Raw genomic sequence first — 18,504 nt, forward strand, 5'->3', positions numbered from 1 at the left:
AACTGAAAAAGTCTCGAGTTCGAACCCTCTGGCAGATAAGGCTCGATCCCTCCCAACACTAAAAATTAAGAACGAAGAAGAAGAAGAAACTGAGCTCATCATTCCTTTTCTTATTCGTCCTTTCTATCACAATATTTTATCTCTGTGGAAACTACTAAATCTTAAGTTATGCCACTGTGAAATGTAGGCATATCATATAAAACACCTTGTTATTTTTTAAATTCTGAAAACTTTCCAAATTAAATTCATCGCAAATTGATACAAGGGAAAAATAAATATTCTAAACGTACAAAAACCATGCGTGCATACAGTCCATATTGAGCATTCCCGAGGTGCATACATTAACATATTATAGCATGAAATTGCAAAGACAAGATTAGAAGACATATACAGAGAGTTCAGTCGGGCTTGCTCGTTGTAAATAAACCCCAAACACAGCGAACAAATCCCAAACACAGAGAACAAACCCCACACACAGCTGACAAATCCCTTTCATAATCTCAGGTTCGCTTCACTTACGTTTGTGACAGCCAACTGCAGCCAAATAACGAATGGTATTGAAAGAAGATATATTTAGATTGCCAATATCAACACAATGTGTATATACACTACACAGTCAATTTTACATATATATTTGGCTATATATACATAATAATCTGTAGAAGTATCGATTCATAGTCTAATATAAAAATAGATGATGACACCTAAGAAATTTAAGCATAAAGCCCTGGGCCTTAAGCTGAGAAGAGCCAGATGTTGGCCCCTTACCCCTCTCTCTCCACACAACTGATGGATCTAATGGACAGGATGTTACCCGTACAACTTGGAATCAGCAGTGGAGCCCCCTAAGCAATAGGATTACTAAATCTAGTTTCCATTCGGTAGCTCCTATATATATTTATACATATATATATATATATATATATATATATATATATGTATATATATATATATATATATATATATATATATATACATATATATATATATATATATATATATATATATATATATATATATATATATATATATATATATATATATATATATATATATATATGTATATATACCATGCGATGACCGAGACTATTTTCTTTGCCAATAGGTAACTTCAACTCAACGTTAAAGGTCAACACGACCACGGGTCAAGTGACCTTGAACAAACAGCTGGACTTTGACCTTGGTGCCAGATACCTGGACATCACGGTGGAGGTGTCAGACCTGGGCACGCCGTCCCTGAGCACCACGGTGATGCTCGGCTTCCGGGTGTCGGATTGTGACGACTACCCCCCGGTCTTCACCCCCAGCGTCTTTACTGCAAGTAGGTTTATAGTGGCTTGATGGGCCCATTTCTAATAGGTTTGTATGGTCTGGTAAGCAAGTAGGTTTATGGTGGCTTGATAGAGACATTTCCTTTAGGTTTGTATGGTCTAGTATGCAAGTAGGTTTGTATGGTGTAGTCAGTATGTAGGTTTTTAGTGGCTAGATAGAATCATGTCCATTAGGTTTGTATGGTCTGTTCAGCAAGTAGGTTTATAGTGGCTTGGTGGGCACATGTCCAATAGGTTTGTATGGTCTAGTGAGTATTTATGTTGTATGGTTGCTGAATAGACACTTAGTACATTTCATTAGGGTTATATGGTCTTGTCAGTATGTATGTTGTATGGTGGCTTGATAATGTATTAGACACATAGTACACTAACTTTAGGTTATAGGTCAGCGTGTGACTTGATACTAAAACGGGTAAGGCAGTACACTTCAATTAGTGTTTTATATTTAAGTTAGGTGTGTATGCATAGTATAGATTGCTAGCAAGCAGGTATTTTGGTGATTCGATATTAAAGGTAAAAAGTCATTTAGTTCAATCCATTAGCTAATAAGTCCGTATTTACACTTAGGTAAGTCTTGTCACGTGATACTGAACGTGATAGGTGGTCTAGGTAAAGCACTTTCACCATTACGGTCTAAGTCCAAGTCTGTCTTTTACGTCTTGTATATTGAGAGCAGGTGGGTATTTAGTGAATACTTAATGTTTTTTAGTGCACCATCGGTGTCCTATTATTAGGGGTTATCAGTACAAACACGTAGGCCCAACGTGCTAACTTGATACTACAGGGGAATTACTTTTAGGTTCTAATATATTCAAGGTCTTTTCCAACTTGTGTTTAACTGAAGAATTTATTGACAGTAAAGAGTTAGGGGGGGGGGCTAAATGTAGTTTAAAAGGAGTATAAAGAAATAGAAAAAGAAAAATATTATTTGGATTGTTGATACAAAGAGCAGGGATAAACAATGATGTCACAAGAAAAGGGAGATGATGTAACCAATGGGGTCATGGGGGACAGGAGTTAGGGTAACATATGGTGTCATGAGACCAGGATCTAGGGTAACCCATGGTGTCATGGGACCAGGATCTAGGGTAACCCATGGTGTCATGGGACCAGGGTCTAGGGTAACCCATGGTGTCGTGGGGACATGATCTAGGGTAACCCATGGTGGCATGGGACCAGGGTCTAGGGTAACCCATGGTGTCATGGGACCAGGGTCTAGGGTAACCCATGGTGTCATGGGACCAGGGTCTAGGGTAACCCATGGTGGCATGGGACCAGGATCTAGGGTAACCCATGGTGTCATGGGACCAGGGTCTAGGGTAACCCATGGTGGCATGGGACCAGGATCTAGGGTAACCCATGGTGTCATGGGACCAGGGTCTAGGGTAACCCATGGTGTCGTGGGGACATGATCTAGGGTAACCCATGGTGTCGTGGGGACATGATCTAGGGTAACCCATGGTGTCATGGGACCAGGGTCAGTATGTGTAGGCTAACCCATAGTGTCATGGGGGACATGATCTAGGGTAACCCATGGTGGCATGGGACCAGGATCTAGGGTAACCCATGGTGTCATGGGACCAGGGTCTAGGGTAACCCATGGTGTCGTGGGGACATGATCTAGGGTAACCCATGGTTTCGTGGGGACATGATCTAGGGTAACCCATGGTGTCATGGGACCAGGGTCAGTATGTCTAGGGTAACCACTGGTGTCACCCTAGTAATAAGACTCAGTTACTTGATATACCGTTAATGTTTTTTTCCTCGATAAAAACGAGAGTCACTGAAAACTCGTCTTTCCCTCCACAGGAGTCAGAGAAAATGCTGACGTAGGTACACTCGTTTTGTACCTGTCGGCCACTGACGCTGACTCCCCCAACACGGAACTTTCCAGAATAACGTTCGGGTTTGAGAGTCCTTGTTCTAAAGACTGGTTTAAGATCGACCAATATACAGGTAAGCTAGAAATAAATGATTGGTTTTAATTAGTTAATTACAGAAAGGATTTTGTTAGTTTCTAATCAATGTATACACATGTGATATGGTGTTTCTATTTCGGCCAATAAATTATGTAAACTAATTAGTTAATTTGTATTCTATCAAAACACGGGTAAAATAAATTATTCAAGTTATGTGTAATCAATATAACTATATATAATATATATTAGCTGATTTAAGATCGCTCAAACTACGGATGCAATCGATTAACTATAACTAAGATTTTGTTAGATAAATAGTATTCGATGCACAGGTAATATTTGAGGTAACGGGACTGATCATATTACGGATATAAATATCCGTATCACATTGCACTCACTATTAAACATAAATACGAGTGTAACGATTGCACTTTCATTCACTGGTAAAAAATAGACGAATACAATATATACATCTTCCTACCCTAATTTGAAAAAAAAAACAGGGACTGTGTACTCAGCATTTTAAATTAGTTCTAAAAATGTTTCCTGTTTTGAAATTAAATAAAGTTGTACTTTAAATTTAAAGCAATGAATAGCCGTCAGATTGTATTAGTCGGCCCTCGTTCTCTAGAATCCGTTCATTATACAGCGAATGTTCAGTCAACAAATTTAGCTGTACTCAAACAGCGGCCGTAACAAAAGATGACAAGTTCTATGAACTAATCTAACTTGATTTTATTGATGTGATTACCAAGTCTATAGCGTCAACAGGAAATTGTGCTGGTGGTTGGAAAGGCGGGTCAGAGATTAGAGTACACTCCCTTGTGCGTAGGTGTAAAGTGTTCGGGGATATTTTTGTCCTAAATTGTTGATAGTGGATAGTTGTATCAGGCCAAGTCAGTTCAATAACCTTAAAGATACAAAGATTTCAGAATAGAACGATTCAGAACACCAAAGGCAATCACTCTTATATTTTTCTCCAAGTAAAATAGAAATCATTCATGATATTTATTAGTAGGCCCTATAAGAATTAGTCATTTCATAAAATGTGAATCTAACAAAACTATACGGACACAGATGTATTTTGATATATAAAACACCAACCAATAATGGTGAATTTATGTTGATTGGAAGCTTAAAAGTAAATAACTTCGACAAAACATTCGGCATTTAATTGTTATAGTAATACATCATCTTGTCTATAGCAATCTTATCCCAGTAGAAACGGATATCTAGGGATAAACGTCACAGTTTTTGTCACTTTGTATGGCATTGTTTCCAGGGACATTTGTTTTGTTAAGTAATTACAGTATCGTAATAAATTAAATTAAAGTAAACGTATAGCGGAATTCAGACGGGTTTAAGCATATAGCGGTGTTTTTACCGATTTAAACGTAAAGCAAGTATAAACTAGTTTAAAAGTGTATAGCGGGGTTTATAATGATTTAAGCTAGCTAAAACCTAATTATCAATCCTCATCAAACATGTCGACTTTTTCATTAAGTAGTGTGTGTCTTGTACAAGTAGCAATGCCGTCACACCAAAAGTAAACTGTTGGTCTGCATTCAGTGTTTTAATTTAAACATTTTTTGCTGGACTACATATTTTAACCAACTTGTTTATTCAACTAATCGTTGCCTTTATTCCGAAGTTCTAGTTTTATTGACCTTATCCTTTCTACTTTTGTTTTTCACAAAACATAATGTCAACCCCACCTTAAATACGTCACTGCTTGTTACTTTAAATCGCAAAAAAACTCGTTCGTTTATATTTCTAAGCAGTTGTATCCACTACAGACTGCGCACTTTAAATCGAGCTCAGTTGAATTAACACAATATTAGTCCTACCCTAACTATTCCTATACAGTATGTAGATATGCGTTCCAGCACGTATTTAGTATTCCTTTCAAATCTCAAATCTACCCAACAATAAAGTGTTTACCCAGACTTTTACTTTCACTAAAGACTTAAGGGAGTCGTGAAAATCTATCAATGTAAAAAAAAAATTGTATCAATAGACTTCAAAATGTAAAGTTAAATGTGTCAAGCTAACAATGTCATGGGGTTGAGGTTTCAGTTAAATGTGTCAACCTAACGATTCCCCCCCCCCCCCCACGCATATTACAGTTAAATGTGTCAACCTAACTACCCCCCCCCCCCCCCCCCCCGCAGTTTTCAGTTAACTATGTCAACCTAACGTTTCCCCCCCCCCCCCCCCCCCCGCAGGTGCTATTTTTGTGAAGGAACTCCTGGACTGGGAGACGGCACCAAATGTGACGTGTCAGGTTTATGCGTACTCGTCCACCAAGTTCGCTGACCGGTCCAAGACTGTGGTGACCATCAGTCTGGATGACATCAATGACAGGGCCCCTGAGTTTACCAAGGTGAGTCATGACAGGTGTCATATGATTCAAGCTCATGCCAAATTTGGTATTGGTGACATTTTGTATTCTATACAAGTATTCTCTGTCATTGAAAGATTCCTCTTTAGTCCTAGAGATCGAGGTCGAGTCGGTAAAGCTCATGGTTGCTAAACCGAAGTCTCGTGTTCGAACCCTCGGGCAGATGAGGCTCGATAGCTGGGGACAGCAAACTCTTCTATGAGAGACAATTCCAAAATCAGTACTTTGTTCTTGGTTGGACAGTGGCTATCGAAGCAAAAAAAAAAAGAAAAGCAGACTGAAATTGGAGTCAACGGCCAAAATGGCGCATAACCAGATGACATTGTGTTTCAGGGACTCGATTCCAACACTAAAATTAAAAACGTTGAAGACAACGACATTATTTGTGTAGATGAATTGGAGTTTATGTTACTAGATCTCGGCTTGTTGGACTTGCAGTTACAAGTCCGAACCAAGATTCGAACTCAAGACTTTCGGGACTGTAAGTAAACGCTGTACCATTCAGCCACGCCGTCCCTATGTTTGGCGTTCAAAACAGTTATATTTACAAAAGTAAAACTCTATGTCGGATAATACGCAGATGAACGAATTTCACCCCAGAGTTTTTATTAGTATTTAAGCATCAGTAGCGTAGCGAGGGGGGGGGCGGACATATGTCTCCGGGCGCCGACCTTAGGGGGCGCCAAAATGGGTTGGAAAAATTAAATTGAAAGGTTGAGGGGGTGCAAATCTAAAGTTCGAAGGGGGGGGGGGTGCAAATCGAAATGTTGAGGGGGGGGGGGGGGGGGGTGCAAATCGAAAAGTTCGTCCCCGGGCGCCCGGAAGGGTCGCTACGCCTCTGGTGATATTTATACATAGTATAATCTTCTGACAGTTATTATTCTGTATTTTGAGCAAACTTTTATAATATATACACATGTGTGCGGGTGTGTGTGTTTGTATGTGTGTGAGTGTCTATGTGTGAATGTGAGGAAAGGCGTGTATTTGATGAGTGTGTATATCGCCTTGTTTACGTGGTTATTTGTCAACAAGAGGAATCACTGTGCTAAAATTTCCTGTTTGAAATAATACAACAGCGAATGCTTGTTATCTTTCTTTTCAACAAAAGTTTTTTTTTAAAGTTTTATTTCATTTTGTACTGTTATAAACTGTTTATTTTTAGTAACACACGTATTCTTGATAAAAATAATATCAAACATTTTGTTAGCTAGGGTCCTAACACTTATTCGTTGTGGTTAAATTTGTTGCAACCGTTATTTGTTACAAAACATCACAATGACAGATCTCACGAAGGACTTAAAAAAAAATTAAATTGTTTATCTCCCCAGTACTTGTTTGAAGGAAGTGTTGTAGAAAATGCCGTGGCTGGAACCTTTGTCATGAATGTTAAGGCCGTGGAGTACGAGTACGGACTGAACGGGATCTTTAAATACAGCATGCCTGATAGTAAGTTGAATGACGGACAGTAAATAGTTTGACGGACAGTAAGTTGAATGACGGACAGTAAATAGTTTGACGGACAGTAAGTTGAATGACGGATAATAAATAGTTTGACGGACAGTAAGTTGAATGATGGACAGTAAGTTGTATGACGGACAGTAAGTTGTATGACGGACAGTAAGTTGTATGACGGACAGTAAGTTGTGTGACGGACAGTAAGTTGTATGACGGACAGTAAGTTGTATGACGGACAGTAAGTTGTATGACGGACAGTAAGTTGTATGACGGACAGTAAGTTGTATGACGGACAGTAAGTTGTATGACGGACAGTAAGTTGTATGACGGACAGTAAGTTGAATGATGGACAGTAAGTTGTATGACGGACAGTAAGTTGAATGACGGACAATTAATAAATAGTCTGACAGACAGCAAGTTGAATGACGGACAGTAAGGTGTATGATGGACAGTAATTTGAATGACGGACAGAAAGTTGAATGACGGACTGTAAGTTGAATAACGGACAGTTAATAAATAGTCTGACGGACAATAAGTTGAATGACGGACAGTAAATAGTTTGACGGACAGTAAGTTGAATGATGGACAGCAAATAGTCTGACGGACAGTAAGTTGTTTGACGGACAGTAAGTTGAATGCCGGACAGTAAGTTATCTGACGGACAGTAAGTTGAATGATGGACAGTAAATAGTTTGACGGACAGTAAGTTGAATGATGGACAGCAAATAGTCTGACGGACAGTAAGTTGTTTGACGGACAGTAACTTGAATGACGGCAGAAAGTTGAATGACGGATAATAAATAGTCTGACGGACAGTAAGTTGAATGACGGACAGTAAATAGTTTGACGGACAGTAAGTTGAATGACGGACAGAAAGTTGTCTGACGGACAGTAAGTTGAATGACGGACAGTAAATAGTCTGACGGACAGTAAGTTGAATGACGGACAGTAAATAGTCTGACGGACAGTAAGTTGAATGACGGACAGAAAGTTGAATGACGGATAATAAATAGTCTGACGGACAGTAAGTTGTTTGACGGACAGTAAGTTGAATGACGGCAGAAAGTTGAATGACGGATAATAAATAGTCTGACGGACAGTAAGTTGAATGACGGACAGTAAATAGTTTGACGGACAGTAAGTTGAATGACGGACAGAAAGTTGTATGACGGACAGTAAGTTGAATGACGGACAGTAAATAGTCTGACGGGCAGTAAGTTGAATGACGGACAGTAAATAGTTTGACGGACAGTAAGTTGAATGACGGACAATAAATAGTCTGACGGACAGTAAGTTGAATGACGGATAGTAAATAGTCTGACGGACAGTAAGTTGAATGACGGATAGTAAATAGTTTGACGGACAGTAAGTTGTATGACGGACAGTAAATAGTCTGACGGACAGTAAGTTGTCTGACTTCCAACATCAGAAAGTTATTAGAAATTCATTTGAGATCTTATCAAAATAAAAAGCTATTAAACCCTATATTCATAGGCCATATGTTATAAATGGGTAAAATAGTAACTTAAGTTATTTATGAAATACTTTAAAACCATGCCGTTTGAAAAAAATTCAATTGAAAGCTAATAATAATTATAGAGGATTATTTGCACATGTCATTGCATGTTAACTTACTATAACCAGTTTTTTAAACAAAATCTCTTAATTTAGCATAGTTGAATGTTTAATTTTATCCGATTTGTCTATTCTCTCTATTCCAGATTCTACTTTCGCTATCGATGCCAACAGCGGGGCCGTAACTCTGACTGGCTCCGTCGATTACGAGCAGGACACCATTTTTCTAGTGCTGGTGCAGGCGGCCGACGAGGGCACGCCGTCCTTGACCTCGCAGACCTTCGTCAACATAAAAGTACTTCCGGTCAACGAATTTACCCCCGTGCTCAAGGCGTTGGCAGCGCAGAATATTCTAGAGAACATTGATCCAGGTAGGGTTTGATAGAGTTGATAGTATAAGATATGAATAGGTCGACGTGTATCAGCTAAAGAACCAGTAAGTCACGCGTTCGAAACCTAAGCTAGAGGCAGTATGTGAATATTTGACAGAACCCCCCCCCCCCCCCCAACCCCACACCCTCCCAACTCACTTCTATACCATCTGGCGCGATGCACCTAGGAACTAAAAGCCAAGTGGAACATAAGACTAAAACGAATCTAACATTAGTTCCTAGTATTGCTAGATTTCTAATGCTGTTGCGTTCTACCAGCTTAAAGAACGGGGCTCGGAACCAGGGGCGGAACTACAGTGCCGCCAGACCCCGCAATGCGGGGGGGGGGCCCACGCCATTTAGGGGCCCACAGCCGACCATAATAGATTTTTTTTATAGTTTAAAAAAAATCTAATTTTCTTGCATTTTTGACTTAATGGTTGTTTTGTAAAACGATTACGGTAGCTGCGGTTTTATTACCTTTATTCTATAGACACCACCCCACTCTTTCTCCTACAATCAAACTTATCAAAGATAAGCAAACGTTCAAACCACTTCCATGACTTATTTCCCTTTTTTAAATAGTCAAATAGGGGTGCTCATAAGTTTCTTTTAATAGATTTGTACTAAACGAATTAGAAAGCAATTACATCTCTTACTTATAATTTTTTTTATAAAATACTAACTAAAGAATGACATTGTATAAAAAGGAAATGTATTTAAAATTAATAATCTAAATACAAAAAAACATAAAAATAATTATAACACGAGACACCATTACTTCTACAAAGCTTTCATGTTTTATATTCTTTTGAACGACTTAATGTTTAAAGGACCTATAGCGCAGATGAAAAAAAATGATTTTCTCAAAACACACTAATGCACTTACTCACTTGACATGATATAGTAATGTGTTTTAACTTTTAGAAAAAAAACATTGTTTTTTCAAAACCCGAACAGGCCAGTAATGAGTATCCTATGTTCGCATTCTGAGTTTGTATATATATATATATATATATATATATATATATATATATATATATATATATATATATATATATATATATATATATATATATATATATATATATATACATACATACATACATACATACATACATACATACATACATATATATATATATATATATATATATATATATATATATATATATATATATATATATATATATATATATATATTTATATATATATATATGGGGGGCCTAAAAATTTTTTTGCGGGGTGGCCCTATTTTTCTAGTTCCGCCACTGCTCGGAACAGTTTGAATCTTAGAAAGAATATGTTAATACATGATTTTTGTTATGAGTTTGAATAACGGCAATGACATCGCGTATTAAATTCCATTTATAAAAAGTAAAAAAAAATGTAAGTTTGATTGTCTCTACATAACATCAGCTGTATAGTACAAGTTCGAATCCGGGTTCTAATCAATGGAACGTCCCTGAGTTCACCCAGCTCTGATGGGTACCTAACTTAGATTAGGGAAACTAAAGCGGCTGTGCATAGTGCTGACCACACTATCCCTTCATTTGCCGAGGTCAACGAATCAGATGAACTCTACTCCAACTGCCCCATGTGTCTTGTGCACGAACGGGACTAAGTAGAAGAAATACAAGCTTACCAAAGATTAAGTGTACACTTTTTGTTACAGGGACAGAAATTGTGCAAGTATCAAGCACCGACGCCGACCACGGCGACGACGGGAAAGTTCTGTATTACCTACAAGACCCAAATGTGCCATTCATTCTCAAACAGGAAACAGGCATGCTGAGCGCATCTTCTGGAATCAACGCTGAGGTCACTGACCACTACGATCTGGTCATTCTAGCAGTTGACCAGTCAAAGACGACCAAACGGACAGGAACAACAACTCTGAGGGTCAATATCGTGGATGTCAACGACAACCCGCCTTTATGCCAACCCGTGGTGCCAGTGGTTATAACGGCACCGTTCAGCCTGACTAGTCCTGTGGTCAAACTCTCCTGCTCCGACGCCGATTTGACCGGTAAAACTTTGAGTTATAGAGAAGTTGGCGGCGATCCTACGGACATATTCAGCGTTAATTCTCTAGACGGTACAATTAAACTCAACTTTTTAGACGACCAGACAGTCGGGGTGTATAAGATACTTTACGAAATTTCCGACAGCGGCGATCCTTCACTAACCTCAACACTTGCTGTCAAGATCAGCATCAGAACAAATCTCAAATTCACCAGTTTACCGACAGGAATAAACATCTACGAAAACGCCAGCTTATCACAAATCTTATACAACGTTACGGCCACCGGAACATTCGAGTTCATTAATTACGCTATTAAAACCGGAAATGACGCAGGGTATTTCAACCTCCACCAAACTTTAGGCACTCTGAGACTGGTCCGTGAGCTGGACAGAGAAACGTCATCGTCTTTCACGCTTGGTTTAACAGCAACCACACCCTCCGGTCTGGTCACCACCAGCACGCTCGCCATCACTGTCTTAGACTGCAACGACAACGCTCCGAAATTTTCAAACAGTTTCTATTCTATTTCTCTATCAGAAAGTCTTGCATACCCAACAACGGTTAAAACTATCACAGCAAAGGATTCCGACTTCGGGGATAACGCTGTCATCAAATACTCCATCATTTCCGGAAACACAGACAACACTTTCATCTACGATCCGAATTCCGGGAATCTTATTCTACAAAAAGCGTTGAATTTCGAGCAAACACCTGGATATTCGTTAACTCTACTTGCAGTAGATCAAGGCACGCCTCAGCTCAGCAGTACGACGATTGTGTTTGTTACGGTAGTGAACGAGAACGAACCGAGGCCGATCGTGATATCCCCAGGGTACACAACAACCTTGACCCTGTCAGAAAACACTGCCGTGGGGGCCAATGTTTTGCATATCACAGCTGGGGACCCCGCGGGGGAAACTGACTTGAGGTATTCGCTAGCTAACGAGAGCGTGGCGGGGAGTTTCTCTATAGACGAGCGGCTCGGCGATGTGTATTTGAACTACGAGCTGGATAGAGAAACAAACCCGTCGGTTATTTTTGACGTCAGGGTAACGAATGTAAACGGACAGTCCAACACGACGCATGTGATCATCACCGTCTCTGACGTCAACGACAACGACCCGCAGTTTGGGACGGGAAATTTGGCATTTACAACACCGCACGGCACCCCTCCTGGTGTAGTAGTTGAAATTCTCAGCGTAACAGACCCAGACGAAGGTTCGAACGCCGACCTAACCCTGTCTATTGTATCAGGAAACAACGGAAGTGCTTTTACCATCACTGGCTCGTCTTTAACGACATCTACCAGACTTGACGCGAACGTACAAGACACCTACACTCTGGTTGTCATGGCAACCGATGCCGGAAACCCGCAGCGGAGCTCCAGCGCTTACGTCACGGTGTTGGTGGAACCCGAGGTCAAACCTCCGAAATTCGTCCCGAATTCGGATACGATTTCCGTGGAGGAGACGCGAACTCCCGGGTCCATGCTGTACGATCTAGACGCCACGGCCGCGGGCGCGAGAGAAAACCAAGACGGGGACTTGATCTACTCGGTTAAAAGCGGGAACTCCAACTCGACGTTTAACGTTGAGGGGTTAAGCGGAGGGATACAACTGGCTGGACCACTGAGCTACTCTAGAGCGTCCGTGTATAATCTCGTGGTTACCGCAAGAAACATCAAGAACATCTCGGTTTCTGACGAGTTCACTTTAACGATAACAGTTCTCCAAGTTAATCTCCACGCCCCTATGTTTTCTAGCGTCGTCTACTCGTGGGTTGTCGACGAAACAGCGGCTGTCGGCACGGCTGTTGGTCAAGTTTTAGTCACAGATGATGACCTTGGGTTATACGGTACAGTGACCTACAACTTAACTCCGAGTTCTACTTTTATTATTGATACTTCCGGTAGAGTCATATTAAACGACGCGCTGGAATACTCCACAACCGCGAGCTACAACTTGGTCGTCATAGCAACGGATAACGCCGGGGTCAACAGCCTCAGCTCGAGCTGTCTGGTTCTCATATCGGTCAAGGACAGCAATAACCACGCCCCGGTGTTTACCGTCACCACGTATGACGTCACAATTCCGGAAACGCTATCGACTAAGGAAACGTTTTTCAGCGTATGGGCGACAGACTTAGACTCAGCCGCTAACGGGATTAGCGGTTATAAAATTATCAGTGGCAACGTCTACAACACCTTCATCATAGACAACACGGGGGCGCTTCAGCTTAATCTTCACTTAGATTATGAATCCGTCCGTAAATACACGCTCACCGTAGCCGCAGTGGATTCTGGGGGTTTATCCGGCACGGCGCAGGTCACGGTGAATGTACTGGACGAGAACGATTACGTCCCGTACTTCGATACCCACGTAGTCGATATCGCCGTGGACAGAGACACGCGGGTATCGACGCCGGTCTTCACGGCTTCGGCCGTCGACCGGGACGCCGGACAAAATGGCGTCGTTAGATACGTCATCAAAAGCGGAAACGACGACGGGTTATTCAGCATCGATGTCGCCACAGGTGTCGTAAAAACAGCTGCAGCTCTGGACAAGGCGAATCAGTACCAGAATTTGATTGTGTACGGAATCGACCGGGGATTGCCGGCTTTGACCGGCACTCTGACTCTCGGGATTACACTGACGCCCGTGCTCAGCCCGCCCTCTGGTGACTACAGCTTCTCTGTGAAGGAGAACTTGCCGGTTGGGACCTACGTGGGGACGATACTAGCAAACGCTCCCGTGACGGTCAACGGGTACAAGATCACGTGAGTAAAATTTAAAGGCTTCTATTTTGTATTAGATCTATTAACTCCGTCTGATTAAAAAAAAACAGCAACAAAAGAACACATTAAATTTATAAAATTACTTATAAAATAAATATATCTTACGCGTATAATTGAATTTTCCTTTGTTAACTCAGAAACGAACATAGACTATCCATATCTTTTTTATGGCCTATCAAATTTTGTTTTATGTTTAGCAGCTTCAATTTGATTACAAGAAAATTATAATCAATGACGTATAACTATATATATATATATATATATATATATATATATATATATATATATATATATATATATATATATATATTTGTCGGAATTTGATTTCTATTTAATGATGAATGAATGTACTATAAAAATGGTTTTTACTAATATTCTGTTACTGAGTTTATTTCCAAACTTGTTTAAATTAGTCGGTAGAAAAGCCGTAAAGCCGTTAAAATATTTTTCCATAATATTAACCCACTTCTGATATATTCTGGTAAATTGTAACTTAGTCTTTTAGTATTCCAGTTGCAGACATTTAAAACGTTGTAGTTTATAAAACCTTTTTTTCAAGAGACATCATTAAATACGAAGTCTGAGAAAACCATCTAACTTTCATATCTTGTGCATGCAATATATATCTTAGCAAACCTAATATTGCAAAAGAAGTAGAATGAGTTTATTGGTTTCTGTTGTTTCCAACAGTAGCGGCAACTACGCGAAAAGTTTCTCCATAATAAAAGATGCGACAACAAGGTCTGGGCTGCTGAAGACAAACAAAATATTGGACAGGGAGGATTTTGACATCTACCAGTTGGTCGTGGAGGTCTTGGACACATCAGGGACATATACTGGGCAGGTATGTGTGGTAGTACAGGTGGGTTGGGGAGTAGGGCATACACTGGGCAGGTATGTTTGGTAGTACAGGTGGGGAGTGAGGACATACACTGGGCAGGTATATTTGGTAGTACAGGTGGGGAGTGAGGACATACACTGGGCAGGTATGTTTGGTAGTACAGGTGGGGAGTGAGGACATACACTGGGCAGGTATGTTTGGTAGTACAGGTGGGGAGTGAGGACATACACTGGGCAGGTATGTTTGGTAGTACAGGTGGGGAGTGAGGACATACACTGGGCAGGTATGTTTGGTAGTACAGGTGGGGAGTCAGGACATACACTGGGCAGGTATGTTTGGTGGTACAGGTGGGTTGGGGAGTTAGGGACATACACTGGGCAGGTATGTTTGGTAGAACAGGTGGGTTGGGGAGTTAGGGACATACACTGAACAGGTATGTTTGGTAGCACAGGTGGAGTGGAGAGTCAGGGACATACACTGGGCAGGTATGTTTGGTAGTACAGGTGGGTTGGGGAGTCAGGGACATACACTGGGCAGGTATGTTTGGTAGCACAGGTGGAGTGGAGAGTCAGGGACATACACTGAGCAGGTATGTTTGGTAGAACAGGTGGGTTGGGGAGTTAGGGACATACACTGGGCAGGTATGTTTGGTAGCACAGGTGGAGTGGAGAGTCAGGGACATACACTGAACAGGTATGTTTGGTAGCACAGGTGGAGTGGAGAGTCAGGGACATACACTGGGCAGGTATGTTTGGTAGCACAGGTGGAGTGGAGAGTCAGGGACATACACTGAACAGGTATGTTTGGTTGTACAGGTGGGTTGGGGAGTGAGGACATACACTGGGCAGGTATGTTTGGTAGTATAGGTGGGTTGGGGAGTCAGGGACATACACTGGGCAGGTATGTTTGGTAGCACAGGTGGGTTGGGGAGTTAGGGACATACACTGGGCAGGTATGTTTGGTAGTACAGGTGGGTTGGGGAGTTAGGACATACACTGAACAGGTATGTTTGGTAGTACAGGTGGGTTGGGGAGTGAGGACATACACTGGGCAGGTATGTTTGGTAGCACAGGTGGAGTGGAGAGTCAGGGACATACACTGAACAGGTATGTTTGGTAGTACAGGTGGGTTGGGTTGGGGAGTTAGGGACATACACTGAACAGGTATGTTTGGTTGTACAGGTGGGTTGGGGAGTGAGGACATACACTGGGCAGGTATGTTTGGTAGTACAGGTGGGTTGGGGAGTGAGGACATACACTGGGCAGGTATGTTTGGTAGTACAGGTGGGTTGGGGAGTTAGGACATACACTGAACAGGTATGTTTGGTAGTACAGGTGGGTTGGGGAGTGAGGACATACACTGGGCAGGTATGTTTGGTAGTACAGGTGGGTTGGGGAGTGAGGACATACACTGGGCAGGTATGTTTCGTGGCACAGGTGGGTTGGGGAGTTAGGGACATACACTGGGCAAGTACGTTTGGTAGTAAAGGTGGGTTGGGTTGGGGAGTTAGGGACATACACTGAACAGGTATGTTTGGTTGTACAGGTGGGTTGGGGAGTTAGGGAATACACTGGGCAGGTATGTTTGGTAGCACAGGTGGGTTGGGGAGTCAGGACATACACTGGGCAGGTATGTTTGGTAGCACAGGTGGGTTGGGGAGTTAGGGACATACACTGAACAGGTATGTTTGGTGGTACAGGTGGGTTGGTTGGGGAGTTAGGGACATACACTGGGCAGGTATGTTTGGTAGTACAGGTGGGTTGGTTGGGGAGTTAGGGACATACACTGGGCAGGTATGTTTGGTAGCACAGGTGGGTTGGGGAGTCAGGGACATACACTGGGCAGGTATGTTTGGTAGTACAGGTGGGTTGGTTGGGGAGTTAGGGACATACACTGGGCAGGTATGTTTGGTAGCACAGGTGGGTTGGGGAGTCAGGGACATACACTGGGCAGGTATGTTTGGTAGTACAGGTGGGTTGGTTGGGGAGTTAGGGACATACACTGGGCAGGTATGTTTGGTAGTACAGGTGGGTTGGGTTGGGGAGTCAGGGACATACACTGGGCAGGTATGTTTGGTAGTACAGGTGGGTTGGGTTGGGGAGTTAGGGACATACACTGGGCAGGTATGTTTGGTAGTACAGGTGGGTTGGGTTGGGGAGTCAGGGACATACACTGGGCAGGTATGTTTGGTAGTACAGGTGGGTTGGGTTGGGGAGTTAGGGACATACACTGGGCAGGTATGTTTGGTAGTACAGGTGGGTTGGGTTGGGGAGTTAGGGACATACACTGGGCAGGTATGTTTGGTAGTACAGGTGGGTTGGGTTGGGGAGTTAGGGACATACACTGAGCAGGCATGTTTGGTAGCACAGGTGTGTTGGGGAGTAGGACATACACTGGGCAGGTATGTTTGGTAGAACAGGTGGGTTGGGGAGTCAGGACATACACATAAGTTGATTTAAAAATTGCATGACTTTCTTGTTATCGGTAGCGCATGCTACATTTAAATACGTTTAAAATTATTTTTAATACGAATAAATCACTGGATTATAGCACAAAACAGTGATCATCTACTAACAATTTTAATATTAAATATTACAAATTACCTTTTTACTTTCATTCACAGTACGTCGTCGTTGAAGTGATGGACCAAAACGACAACGCCCCAACTTTTGACAGTTCTACTTTACAAATAACAACCGTCGAGCACCTGGCCAGTGGTCACGTCATCGGCCGGGTGGGCGTGACGGATAAGGACGGCCCGGGGGTCAACAGCGAGGTGGATCTATCCATTTCACCTCTGACCCCCATCGGCAGCGTGTATTTCTCCATCGATTCAGCCGGCGATCTAACACTGAAGCAGGCCCTGAATCACGACGTCGCCCCAACTGTGGTGGTGTACATTGTGGCCACAGACCGTGGGGCCCCAAAACTGTCGTCAACGGGGACCGTCACAGTGACGGTTGCGGATGTGAAGGAGACTGCTTCAAATTCGAGTAGGTCTTGTGTTAGGACTGGATTTATTTTTGATGACCACCACCATAAATATACTATTGCCCCTCTGTTAATATCTGTGTATTGTCATGCTATATGTAAAGCAGTTTGACGCTGTTTACTGACCACCACAGTAAATGTCATTGTGCCCATTCTATTTTTTTTCAATATATAGACGAACGATATGTAAAGCGGTGGTATTGTATTTTAATTGTGGACCGATACCACACACAAATTCGTACCCCCGTCCCCCTTTGTATATAAAAAAATATATCTAAAGGGGCTCAGGGTTATCTCTTAGATGAGGATTGTTAGCTGGGGGCAACAACCCATCTAAGAGAGATAACTCTGAAATGAACTGGAGTAGAGTCCATTAGACTATTGGATAACAATACATTTTATACAAACCTCCAATACTCTCCCCAAACTTTCGAGAATATGTCCTACATCTCCCACAATTTTCCCTTTTTTGTCCCCCAACTTTCGAGACTACGTCCTACATCTCCCACAATTTTCCCTTTTTTGTCCCCCAGCTTTCGAGACTACGTCCTACGTCTCCCACGAGTTCCCCAGCACAATAAGTCAAGGAGATCTTGTCTGTAAACTGACGCTGCAAGATTTTGGCAAAGATCCTGCGACCATCCAAAGTGCTGTTTTTGCCTCGATAGGCGCTAATGTATTCAACATAGATCAGTAAGTGAAGCTCTAGTTAACTGATTTGGTTACAAATGTGAAGTAGACGTGTAAAATATATTTTGTTTACTTTATTTTATTTACTTTAAATTTAAGTTATATTTGTA

The 18,504-nt window shown here is 41.8% G+C and overlaps 1 protein-coding gene across 1 annotated transcript; it reads left to right on the forward strand.

Moving 5' to 3' along the window:
• The first annotated feature begins 697 nt into the window (after positions 1–697).
• Positions 698–18,019, forward strand: LOC131927084 (protocadherin Fat 4-like). The gene is made up of 10 exons (XM_059282742.1): positions 698–755; positions 1,106–1,321; positions 3,141–3,287; positions 5,476–5,633; positions 6,980–7,097; positions 8,828–9,052; positions 10,728–13,854; positions 14,563–14,716; positions 17,337–17,706; positions 17,985–18,019. Exons 1-10 carry the CDS (start codon positions 698–700, stop codon positions 18,017–18,019), a joined length of 4,608 nt encoding a protein of 1,535 aa, XP_059138725.1.
• The last annotated feature ends 485 nt before the right edge of the window (positions 18,020–18,504 follow it).

The sequence above is a fragment of the Physella acuta genome, unplaced genomic scaffold (assembly GCF_028476545.2).
Source record: "Physella acuta isolate Inbredline_101_S28 unplaced genomic scaffold, ASM2847654v3 ptg001372l, whole genome shotgun sequence".
Classification (NCBI taxonomy): Eukaryota; Metazoa; Mollusca; class Gastropoda; family Physidae; genus Physella; species Physella acuta.